The sequence below is a fragment of the Suillus fuscotomentosus genome, assembly GCF_016647785.1.
Source record: "Suillus fuscotomentosus strain FC203 chromosome Unknown F5891scaffold_579, whole genome shotgun sequence".
NCBI classification, from domain to species: Eukaryota; Fungi; Basidiomycota; class Agaricomycetes; order Boletales; family Suillaceae; genus Suillus; species Suillus fuscotomentosus.
In genome coordinates this window covers 4,453-17,835 of record NW_024540091.1, presented here as the reverse complement: position 1 = coordinate 17,835, position 13,383 = coordinate 4,453, and the positions used below count along the sequence as shown (strand labels likewise).

The window sequence follows — 13,383 nt, the reverse complement described above, 5'->3', positions numbered from 1 at the left end:
ATGTTATCCATCTTCTAGTTCGCCCCACTAGATTAACAGTTTTTGCAGGAGAAGTCGACTTGCGCCACCGACCGCTGTCGTCGACGACATCTCTGTGTCAGGGGAGGAGTCAGATGACGAGGACCTACAGATACCGAATCCTCAGTAAGCGGCTGGTCCTCGACTAGATGTGAGTCGTTTCCAAATGCAGACGTTACAATGTTGAATTTAGACAGCCGCAACTCAAAGGCACTCGCTGATCCAGCGCTACCGTCGTGTCCACTAGGTGGTACCAGAGTATCAACTTGGACGACATCAACAGCTGGGAGGACTCGCCCTTCGTTATAACTAAGGTAAGGTAGGCAAACCCATTTTTCCCGAATATCCCTCAATCAGAAACCAGGAACCTAGAATTACAATTCCAAAGGACAAGCCTTCACCCAGAATACGACCGATGGCACAAGCCAATGAAAGAACAAGCTCTGTCCACTCTACAACTTTTCGCATACAGTGCAAAAGGGAGATCGCGGTTCGATTGACCCCCTTGGCTCTCATGGGAATCCGAGATATGATTGAAGACCTGCAGTCGCGAGTTCGTATTATCTTTCCAATGTGTCGCGTTATCTTAACGGTTTGCTGCAGCGGCTCAGTCCAGAATTGACATTGGACTCAGTGATGTCGAGCCACATGGCAAAGCTCGGTGACTCACCAGGTTCCTCCCTCTCGACGGCCTTCGATATTACCATAAGATCAGCACGTCTTCAGGTACTAGAACACATATCCTGCCCAACTTCCTCCAAGGAAGCATCAGCTCAAAGAGACTCCATGGTTACAATCAATTGCTTGGCTTCCGGATGCCACCTCGCCATGTCCCAAGGGACTCAGAAATTGGCTTGCCATATAGAAATATCCGAAACGTCTGTGGGAGTAATGGATAACTCCAGAGTTGCTCTGGGTTCCAATTTTTTGCCTGGAAGTAACCCAATATTATCACTTCGTCGCCTCCAACTAGATGCCACGCAGAATCATGCTAGCATGTCTGTTGGCTGCTTTGCATTGGAGCTTCAGCCCACCAGCCTCGAGTACGCTGTCGCCACGTTTCGGATGCTGGAACAGGATTTGCGAGACCTCTTGCTCGACCCCTCTGTGCAGCTTGACTCAACTACTCGTTTTGCTGAGATTGTCTACTATACTCTGGATCTCACTCAGAATAGGGCAGCTGTCGATCCACTTTCGATTATCCAACCTTCTTTCCTCGTCCAACGGGGTCACCCTCAAGCTCTCCGGACACATCCTACCTATAAGTTTCTATTCCATCTACGAACTGCTCTCCAGTTTGCCCGCCTTCAAGGAGATATTGGCACAAATAGCACGGGCCAATCCATTGCAGTACATGACGTGGAGGCTTTGGTAAATTCGTGTCTCGCAGAACTCATGGTGGACCTGGACTCCTCCAAGGAAGGTATACCTAGTCCGTCGGAAATGATTTATCCTCCTACCTCTTCGAAGTCCATGAACGGCGCGCGACTTATCATTGACTCCCTCGACTTCACTGCCGACCTTGTTAGCATCATCATCGCAGATGGGTTGCCAGCATCTACCAGTCGTCTAGACATCAGCTCTTGTGCTCTACGGTTTCGCTCTTCAAAGCTGATCCCTTTGGAAGGAGTCCAATTACAGTCACAGAGCCCTTCCCTGGCAAACCATGATATCGCTGCCATCCCGCAGACTGCATGCACTCTCGCTGTCAGTGACGTTAATGTCATTGTTTCCCCTCACCTGATGGTCTTCGCACAATCTGTACTTCGCCTACGGAGGATATCAAGTAAATGGAAGCCAGTCTCCGGCCAAGCACTTTCAAACTCTGGGCCGTCTCACCTCATTTTCACGGTCACCCTTCGCCGCGCTAACATTCGTGCTGCAGCTGAAAAACTTGCATTCGAGATCGGGGCCACGAATACGGACATTTTTTTCACATCACTCAAACGAGTCGATCCGTTGATGTACAATGAGGTCCACTCTGTCGGTTACACCGCTAGCTTCAGCAACGCTTTCATACGCGCGAGGGCTACCGGCATTGTCCCAGGAATTTGGGTCCGGGATCAGGATGTTCTTGCTTCCTTGACCTTTTCCTCTGGCAAGCTCAACCTGCTTTGGCGCCAGGAATCATCAACGAATACTATCCGTCTCGCATTCCTCTTACACAGTACTGCTATTTCCGTGCCTCGTAGCGCCCTTCGTCTTTACCGTTTCATGGAAGAGTGGCAAGCAGACTTCTTTCCAGGCATTGAAGCCGCCACACGAGCCTTTCTAGCAGAGTTGAAGGAAGGAAGGGGAAATGATGCACAAACAGCACCGACTCGCCCTCGTGCTGCCAAGAGGAACGCACTAGTGGCCCATGTTACGGGGCGTATCTCGGAACTTGGCGTGTTCCTTCAGGTCATGCGAGGAACGTGGTTATCATGGAACATACACGATTTGACTATATTCCTTTCCTCGCCAAGTGGACCAGGTCATAAGCAGTCCACGTCCTTTGGCATCCAATTTGGCTCGCAAACGTTGGGCGTCTCATACAAACAACAGTCCACTGAAGATTATACGGATACGCCACACATCAAAGTCAAGCTCCCTTCGCTCTCATTGACAGGACGCCAAGGCCGTGCTTTTGTCAAAATTCTTGCTTCTGTGGACTTCTTTGACGTTTTAATAAAGCCCTCACATTGGGATACACTTCTCGTCGTCCAACAGAAGTTTGGCCAAGATTTTGCTGACTTGATGGACCTGATACACCAAACTCGCCAACGAAGGTCTAATCCGTCTGAATCAATGTCAAATGCATCGCGATCCTCTTTATCATTCAGTGGGCATGTCGACGTGAAGGGATTTCGACTTGGGCTTGAAGGTCGTTCCTCCACCTCCTATCTAGAATGCGAAGATGTTGGTGGAGACATATCCAGCAGCGATTTAGGTATTGCATGGCGAATCAGGCTGCGTGACTTGGCATTGTCGCTTGCGCCCAGAGCAGGCATTGTGTCACGAGAAACCACCTTCAATCGAAATCATCGATCTGCGTTTCTCATCGTGGATCTTCGTGCTAGGGGAGATGTCCACAGATTGGAATTCCGCATCCCAAAGATCCATGCTGTGATGCAACCCAGTTCTATAGGAGAGATTGGTGATTTCTTAGACCATCAACAAGTACGGCATCATCTTCGGCATTGTCCTTGTTGCTCAACGTTTTTCAGGCTGAATTGCTTATTCGGAGGGATCAGCGAGCTGCGGAGTTAGCAGCGTTCAAGGAAAAGACCCGCAGTATTTTGAAAACGTTCGATATGAGAACGAACGAGGCTACTCGCGACCAAAAACCCCCTTGGCTTAGCGAACATACCATAGATGTAGTCATTCAGAAGATTGGAGTGGCCTTCCCCCTCAGTCTTGAACAAACGCTGGAGCTTCCCGGGACGAATTCCCATAATGGTCCTTCAGTCAGGGCTTTCCTGTTCACTGTTCGACGCATCAAGTTTAGCGCTCAGAGAGGAGAAGCGGGCGAGATGTCAACTAAAGACTTATCCTTCCTATTTGTGCCCAGGTAAGACTTGATGGCGCTCCAGTGAGCTCATCACACTTAGTCCTGATCATGGCGCCCTAGTTTCAGGCAATGTTCGTCCGAAGACTTTGCAGCAGACAAGCATAGAAGCCGAAACCGACTGGTGTACCCCTACATGACTGCGCGGCTACGATCCGATACTTCTTTGCTCAGTCGCCATATCTGGTTTTTTGGAAACGTCAGTGGGTTCATTCTGGACTTGGACTCAAACATCCCTGATTACATATTCTCGCTCATTGATGTGTACCGTCAAGGAAGAGAACGAATGATCCGCATTGCTGCAAGCCTCCCCCGGGCTACTACATCGAATACTGACCTTGGGAGGGACGATGTCTCACCGCGAGGCGGACAGCAAGATGTTCCGGCGTCGAGTATCTTTGCAAATATGGTCTTCCAGAGCGGAGAAGTGCACGTTCATAGCGATTCAAAAAGTACACAGGCCTCGCCTCCGGGTACTCACCAATTGTTGGATGGACAGCTGCGCCCAGAGCAGGAGACACTGAGGCTTCCTATAGTCTCTGCTTTGGTTGAATATCGTGCTTCAGGTATACGAGCCGGTCCAGCAGCCCTGATATTCAAAACCACTATTCATTCCAGCCAAAACACTTTGAGACCGAGTCTTCTGCCTTTCATGACCGAGATCATCGATTACGTGCAGATGCGCTTGCGCAAGACTAGCCGAGGAAACACGTTACTCATTGCGCCATCTCCTACAGAAGACGAACCACCCCCGCTGCTGACCTCGAGCCGCCTGGAGAATTTATCCGAGGCATCATCGAGTTTGCAAATCACCTTCAGTCTCCGCATAGACAAGTCGACACTCCAATTAACTTGTCAGCCGGATGTCAATGTAGCGGCTGCTTTACGCTGGGAAAGTGGCGGTTTCCTTATGAACATCTCGCCGGGTGCTCACAAAGTGACATTGACGGGCACTGTGGGCGGTCTCACAATTGGCCTCAAGCACGGGTTTTTGAGCGACGACTGCGTCAATATTGCAGCTCGCAATCTCGCATTTTTCCTTGCTTTTTCCAAGAACGAGGACCATTCTGGAAATATCGACAACATGATTTCCTTGGTGGTAGATACAGATATTACTGGTGGTGTGCGTTTCTCCCGCCTGCAAGACGTTTTATGTTTCAAGGCGGTTTGGCTCGATCGTATCCCTTTGTTCGTCGCAGAGCATGCAAACTCTGATAGATCACGTCCGCCGACAGCCTCTTCCTCCTCGGTCACCACTCCTGTTGTGAAACAAGAGGTCACTACTGCGCTCATAATTCGCATTCGCCAAATCCGCTTGGAGGTAGATTTAGGACAGTCCATTAGCAGTGTGACTCTGAATCTCCAGAGTACAATTACGCGAATGCGTTTATCTGAAATGTCAACTGAGGTGTCGCTCTCAGTGGCAAACGTCTCCATCTTTGCTAGGGGAAACGTCGCGGGTCACATAAATGTACCGGACTGTGTCTTTCAGACAATCCGCAGGAACGAAGGCGCCTTGTCCGATGATTCACGCACAGTTAGGATGCTCGAGCTCAGCATGACTAGTGGTCCTTTAAGTGCCGAGCTCGAGTCAGATCATCAACGGCTGTTGATTTACAGGTAATTATTATTATTATTATGTTGCGCCTTATCTTTGTCTGATCCTCGAGTATCCTCAGGGCTGATCCTGTGCAAGTGGATATCCACGATGATTGGTCACTTGTTTCCTCCGCAGATAGAGGACAAGACCGGCCTTTGCTGCTTACATTTACGGTCAATGGCGAGGAAATCATTGCTCTTGCTACCATCGCAACTATACCGAAGTTGTTGATGTATACCAACAAATTCCAGGCCAATATTACCGCGCAGCGTGAGGGCGCAAGTCACGAATCAGCCGCATTCCGTGCTACACAATCGCCCAAGCCTGACAATCCACTCACCGAAGTCGCTTCGGCATTCTTTTATTCTGCTCGTAACCGGTTCAAGGAAGCAGACGCGGAGCTGTCCCACAGAATTCGCCAGCAGTTGAGCTTCCGCTTACGGACTCTTCGGCTTATCCTCTTCCCTCGTACCATGGGTGACACCGAGCTTGCGCAGTTCATTGGACGTGATGTTCATGCGAGCCTGGAGCGTGTGGTGATAGGCGAAAGCCCGCCTCATAGGGAGATCCGTTTATCGTTCACGGCCTTGACTATTTCCAAGTTCAGCCAGCCTCAGCCACTTCTCCCGTCAACTATAGTAGTGTCTGACGACAAAGCTTGGGTGGATCAATTGTTCAAACATCCAACAGAAGCAAACATCGTTGGTCTGCCCACGATGAACATGCTAATGCTCACCGACGAGGTGGTCGAAGAACCCGCCAAGTACATCGACTACAAGTTCTATAGTTCATTCGTGCGAGGCAAGGGTACCAAGGAGCACGAGGACATCTACATCTCGCTCAACGTAGCGCTGTATTCATGGCTCACTGGTCTTCGCAAGAATTTGACCAGGGAACTGGAACAAGTGCAGGGACCCCAAGACTCACGCAATGCGACAGCAGGTCCATCATCTCGCAAAAGGGCAGGGGCTACAGAACCAGCTCCGGGCATGGACATTGCTCAGATGGATGCATCAAGTCCAAATAGCTCCACATCTAGCCCATTATTGCCCGAAAAAGCCCCGTCACTGGGTCTCAGATCAACTGGCACAGTTTCGCCTCAGCTGCCCTCAGAACTCTTCGTACACCCGCCACTGCCAACTTCCCAAGCCCGTTCCTTAGCAGATCTACTCGATCCTTCTGTACAGCTTCCACCCCCTATCGCCACGAAAACTACAGCCGTTGTATACAGGGCTCGTGATCGCGTGATAGAGCGACTGACCATGCGACAACTTGGCGAAGCGACTCCGGATGTTATGCACCCATTCTTCATGAAGACAGCTGGTTTCAACCTCGAGGATTCTCTTCCGCAATACGTTCATGAATATGCCACGATTCCTCTGGAGGAAATCATGGAGGCCCTGCTCAAGTTATATTCAAAACAACTAAAAACCGATAAAGGGATTGGTCAAGATTAAAACAGGTTATGATGGTGACGATTATACTATACATAGTAGTTAGGATATAATGTAGACAAACTACTTACCCCTTTTAAGCTTTTAAGACCAGCACTTAGTTCTCTCATTTACTTCATTGTAGTTTTCCCAAGAACATCATGATTATGGCAGGGAAAAAAATGTGATGCAAGTGTCTATCTAGCTGTACTTCCTGCACCAACATTAAATACACTCAGTAAGCCAAAGCACCCGTAGAGAAGTGCGACTGGATATGCAACGAGAAGACGTTGGTCCGACATCCTCAACACAGCTACAAATATTCCAGAAGCAGCGAAAGTGCACCATATGATAGACAGCAAGGACAGAACATAACCAAGGATGCCGCTACAACGAAAATAGGTACTCATGAGACAACTGAGTACTGGAAGCAAAGCAATGAATCACGCACTCTAATGTAACCACCACGCTGATTGCACCGACACCTACCATTGGCAATAAGCAATAGCCTAGCACAGATACTACGCGATATGCATCGATGCCATTTTCCGACATGAGATTTAGTAAGGTGTAAATTGAGATGGAGCCAAGCAATCCGAAGCCATATATGTATCCGAACTGAGGCTTCCCTGACTATCAATGCCACATGAGACACGTTATTACTGTGGCAAAGAATAAACACTCACCAGCAGTAAAAGGACTCCAAAACAGAAAAAGAACAAGAGCGGGCCGGCGAGGTCTGCATCATCCATTATCCGCTCATCAACACGGCGTAGGGGATTGAGAACTGTCATAGACTTGGCACGTATGTGAGAAAAGTTGATCCCCAATTCTGTCGCATGCATGTTCTGTCACCCGGAAACATGTCTTCATAGAATTACTTACCCTCTAGCAACGGTGGTTCTCCTTCAAAACCACCGGTCCCGAAAGCGGTCCACCACCCTCCCGGTTGTTGCTGAATATTCCCTCCAAATGCTGGAGCGGCGCCTCCTTGCCCTATTGGCACCTGTGCACCCATATTTCCCTCCAGACTGGAGCGAGACCCTGGATAGAACTGCCCCTGGTCTGGTCCAGGCGCGTAGAATTGAAGGGGTACGCCTTGTTGAGGAGTCTGACCATAGTATTGGCTATGCGACGACGACGCGCCGTACTGACTTGCAGTGTCCTGCCACATAAAGATTTAAGTCGTAAAGAAAAAAGGAAGATAAAAAAGACTGGATGGAAGTGACGTGCCACGTTTCTGCACTTGGTCTGGCACTCGTGTTCTCTTTCGCCTGCGGCCAACTTCGAGGCGCTCCGACGGCAATTGCCGGCGTGTCCCCAAGTTCCTTTCGTCTATCACAGTCATGGTAAGTATCCTTACCAAAATTTCTCATTCTTCTGCTAACATCCTCCCGTTCTGCTAACAGCCGCAGGTAATTCATATTTTGTAAACAAAAATTGACTCTCATAGGCCAATGTCCATTTCTAGAACGAGTATATCGAGGAACATATAAAACGACATGGTAGACGATTAGATTACTACGAACGCAAGTGCGTGATTAGTTTCTACCTTACCTGTCCGTGCTAACACTCTCGAGTTAAGACGTAAAAAGGAGGCTCGTGCTGCTCATAAATCATCAGCAGTAGCCCAGAAAGCCTTCGGTCTCAAGGCTAAGATCCTGCATGCGAAACGTCACGCAGAAAAGGTTCAACTCAAAAAGACCCTCAAAGCTCACGATGAGCGCAATGTCAAGCAGGCCGACACATCTGCCGTTCCAGAGGGTGCATTACCTACATATCTACTCGATCGTGAAGGCCAGAAGGATGCAAAAGCTCTATCATCTGCAATCAAACAAAAGAGAAAGGACAAGGCGGCTAAATTCGCGGTTCCATTACCTAAAGTTCGAGGGATCGCTGAGGATGAAATGTTCAAGGTGATGAAGACAGGGAAGAGCAAAAGCAAATCATGGAAGCGGATGGTTACAAAAGCGACCTTCGTTGGGGAAGGATTTACTAGAAAACCTGTCAAGATGGAGAGATTTGTTCGGCCAATGGCACTTCGATATAAGAAGGCCAACGTTACCCATCGTAAGTCTCGTTGTCGTATACGAAACTGAGACCTCATCATCTTGCAGCGGACTTGAAGGCCACCTTCCAGCTTCAAATTCTTGGGGTCAAGAAGAATCCACAGTCACCGATGTATACTCAACTCGGAGTTTTGACAAAAGGCACTGTCATCGAGGTCAACGTTTCAGAGCTTGGAATGGTTACGACGGGCGGCAAGGTAGTATTCGGGAAGTATGCTCAGATTACCAATAATCCTGAGAACGATGGTTGCATAAATGCTGTCCTTCGTAAGTTATTCCACTTGATTGCAAGTCCGCTGCCTTAACTCGAATCTTATAGTTGTATGACCGTCGACAATTGCAATATGTTGTATTCGAATCTGTCGAGAGGTCTCCTCAATGTTTCAAAGTAGCGTTCAATTCACTATTATATGTACTGCAAGAGATGCATACGTTTGTTCAGGCCTCAGGTCACCCTCTATACGCGTTAACACGTAACGCCACAAGAAACAATGTACTTACACGGTGTCTTGTCATTATGATGATGTTGTTTTGGCGGTACCAGTCGGTCTCAGCGTCTCCGATCATTGGTAGTTCAAATAGCGTTAAGTTAGTCGTCGTACAAGACTTGGGAGGGCCTTTAATTGTTGTGGTCTGTTTACCAAAGCTCTTGTGTAGTCGTCCATGTCAACCTCAAACACGGCTTCACATTCTGCCTCGCCAGCTCCTGATCAGGCTAAGAGGCGTCATGTACTCACCGCTGTCGAACGCCAGCGCTCACAACTTGAACGACTCCTCAAGGATCCCTCGAAGCCTGCCTATGTTCCTCCTGCACCGAAGGAGAAGACTATTCGCCCGGCTCGCGAGATGATGAAGAATGTCCAGGGATCAAGCGCTGGTGCTGGGAGTGGCGAGTTTCACGTATACAAGGCCAGTAGACGCAGAGAATACGAACGACTGAAGATGATGGAAGATGAAGCAAGATTAGTACGTGGTCCAACTCCATGAAAATGACATATTCTGAAGGTTTGGCAGGAAACTGAAACAGCAGAGTTTGAGAAAAAGCGGAAAGAAGCGGAGGATATAGCTGAAACCAAGACAGCCAAAAACCGAGCCAAGCGTCAAAAGAAGAAGGAAAGAGCAAAAGTCAAGCCATCAGAGAAAGGCGACGGGAAGGATGGCACACAAGAAGCTCCATTGAAGAAGAGACGCTTAGTCAATGGAAAAGAGCTCGTGTTTAGGAAACCTGGGGAGGAGAGCGACGAAGAGGAAGAGGTGGATGACGCTGAGGGACACGATAAACTTGGTTTACCGAATGACTTGGAAACAGAGCAGATTCCAACCGAGGAAGTACCCCGAATTGCACAGGAGCAACGAATAATTTTTCATGAGGATGACTAGGCTTGCTTTCCACTCACCTGCATGTCTTCCTGCTCAAACCTGATCTCCAGAGCAAACAACGCACGCAAATTTCAATCAATTGATGTTCACCGTTCTTTTGGCAGAAACCGTTACTAGGGGTCGGTCGTATGCTCTTAACTGATTAATTGCTGTTCTTATCTTGAATCTGCTCCGCATGGTAATTCGCAAGGTTGTTCTACGTCGACAGACTGCTAGCATTGGGATTTCAGGTCGCTTCGCCAATAATCAGCACATAAAGCAAAGCGTTTTCCTACTGTCCCCTTCAGATTGATTTGATCCTCTATGACATCCTCACACACAATGCGTTTCTCCTTTGTCCTCGCTGCTGTTGCTGCTTTGACAGTACCAATATCCGCTATGCCCTCTGTCACTGACAGATCAATATCTACCAGTGAAGGCACTGAGAATTGCCCTGTCTTTTGCCTAAAAGATATCGACTGCTTTGGCTGCACCACGACCAACTGCGTGAGTAGTTCGCGTCCTAGATTTCACCACCTGACTCACCGGCGTGATAGTATATATATATTTTCCACCGGTTAGTGTGTACGTAGTGAGTATATGGTCGATGGCGAGACGTGGAAGCCTCGATCGGGTGCTCGACCATTGGGTCTAGGATATAAGGACTTTGGTGGTGGCGGAGGCGATGTTTGTGTGATCAGGCAGCGAGACGTTATCTGCTGTCTTTGGAGAGGAGCTGGAGGTCGAGAAGCCCTGTGGTATCAGAGCCGTTGCAGGCTTATACAACTAGCTAACAACGAACCAGCATCTATCATCCATCCTCTAGTCCAATTTGAATAACCTTATCCTTCTGGGGCTAGTTACCGACTCAACCTTCCAATTAACGATTTGGGCCCGAGCCGCAGTTTATCCCTTCCATAGCTCGCACAGACACGCTGCAGATATCAACTGTTCGAAAGGGAATTTCAGGTGGTTATAAAGCAAGTTGGCGTCTTCCCAATATCCCCTTCAGATTCATTTGATCCCCTTTTATACATCCTCAAATAATGCCCATCTCCTTTGTCCTCGCTGTTGCTGCTGCTTTGATGGCAGTGTCAACATTTGCTATGTCTTCTGTTGCTGATACATCCATATTTGCGTCAGGCCAATACTCAGAAATGGCCTGCTAGTACGCTCTGCCTAAAACAGAAGGACTGCCACGGCTGCCACGGCTGCGTCGGCCGCGTGAGCAGTTTGTGTCTTGAATTTAAACACACTTTGCAGTCATCCTTACACTAGTCGATTACTGGAACTTTACAGTCTGCAGATGGACCGGTTAACCGGTCAGCGATCAGCGTCTCTAGGTTAGGTTATTTCTTCCTGTCTTCACACCCAACGGCGTTCAAAAACTGCCTCTCCCCACCTACTAACTGCTTCCCCAAGGTCCAGGGCCCTGGAGACAATCACAACCTTAGTTGGATGATGGGATTCCGTGGTTTTTAGTTGCATCACGACAAGGGTGGGCCCTGACATAGAACGTCCATCATGTTACCAATGCTACGCAAGCACCAGCAATGATGTTCAAGGTGGACGAGTCCTACAAAGCTGAGATACGGCGGGACGAGCCAAATTTCCAAACCAGAAGTTCTCGAGTTGTGGCCATGATTTTACACCATTGTCTTGAGTGCAGCATCATCGACGTTCGAAGCGCAAATCCAATCAAGGTCTAAGTATGTTAAGCGACTAAGTAATAGCAATGGGGCAATCCCATCAAAGCCAAGTGCGAAGGCTAAGTGTGAAGATAGGATTACGAAGTATGTATTCCCAGACAATGCTGTCGAGTGGGAAATTGAAGTGGAAATGAATGTTTTCAAGAGCAGAAGAGAAGTACTTCAAGAAGGAGCTTGTGTCTGTAGCATCCAGTCGCTGCATCGTCATAAAAACATTCAAGTTCCCGAATGTATGCTTCAAGGGAAGCTAACAAAGCAACTTCGGCAAAAGAGGGGTGGCTTGAAAGACGACTGTGCATCTGCAACGTGGTGATAGTCGACTCCAGGAGGGTGCACAAGAATGGAATAAAGCGCTCTTGGACATCATGCCAGGACAAATCAAGTAGGTTCGGCAACAGCGGTGATGGCGCAGAATTAAGAGCTCGCACGACCCGATCGTCTATGGTGTCTAGCTTTGCTGTGAAGATGTAAACGAGGCATGAATCCAATGCATCCAAGTCTTGCCAAAGAATGTCGAGCGCAGGCTCCTTGAATGTCTTATAGGTCCTTGCCAGATAGTGTACGGTCAATTTGGAACTGTCCGAAATTCACAGGGTAAATTTACAGTGCGTCCAGAGGCCTTCAAATTCACCACTGTGAATTACCGTAAATTAACATGTCTGTAAATTAACGCTATTTTACAGGTGAATCAGGTCAAATGTACTGTGAATTACAGTGAATTAGGTGAGTTATTCAACTTTCCACTCGTCCCAAGCAGAAGGGTCAGGGACGGATGGAGACAAGGTTTTTGCGGCCTTCTTTGTTGGTGCAGAATCCGACTGGTGCACACAAATCAATACCGCTGGATGCCGCAAGCACGAACAAATCTTTCTCCACTGTCCTAAACTCTGAAAGAGCAGCTGGATCATCCAACCAATCTGCGCCATTGTCAAATTCTGCTGAGTCCGAGTCCGAGTCCGAGTCCACTGTCCCTGCTTCAGGTGGAGGAGGCATTCGACCAGCAGGAGGCAAATCTTCAGCGGACCGCTTGCCAAGGATAGTGGATTCCATATCATGCCACTTGACGAGAGGTTTGTATGGTGTTTTTAGTTTCTGTGTAGTCAGTATGAGACTGAGAACTTAACACGCGAAAAAATGTTACTCACATTAGAATCAAAGGAATGGTTTCGGGGAGATTTTGAAGATAAAGAGATAGTAACTGTAGCTTATTTCTTGTTTCACAATTCATGGTTGCGAATGTTATGCCCTAGCCCTAGTGCAGATACTTTGCGAGATTCACAGATTCACCACCACGGAGACGCCCATCGGATTGGCAAACTCCAAATTCACCCAAATTTACACCCCCAAAATGCCCTTCGAGATTCACATGCTGATTAACGCTAATTTACAGGTGTAAATTTACGCCTGTAAATTTACACCCCTCTATTTGACCGTACACTATTGCCAGATATGCAAGCATAGCGCGAGAGCTCCGAGTCAATCCAAAGTCTTCCTGACAGATAGCGAAAATGTGAAATAAAATTTCTGGGGGAGGGTCTCGACTACGTAAGCATTTAGGTGTATTTGCCTTTGATTGTTCTGATCAATATTAATCTTATCTACTAAATAGTTGATCGCATCTGCATCAATACTGGTCTGACTACTTTGC

General features: G+C 48.2%; 1 protein-coding gene across 1 annotated transcript; it reads right to left on the bottom strand.

Annotated features, from left to right (window-relative positions):
* Positions 1-12,497: 12,497 nt before the first annotated feature.
* On the bottom strand, positions 12,498-13,037 carry F5891DRAFT_1179425 (uncharacterized protein; the record flags this gene model as incomplete). Its single annotated transcript, XM_041365811.1, has 2 exons — positions 12,881-13,037; positions 12,498-12,846 (listed from the first exon to the last, which is right to left on the bottom strand). Exons 1-2 carry the CDS (start codon positions 12,961-12,963, stop codon positions 12,498-12,500), a joined length of 432 nt encoding a protein of 143 aa, XP_041216136.1. The 5' UTR covers positions 12,964-13,037.
* Positions 13,038-13,383: the final 346 nt, after the last annotated feature.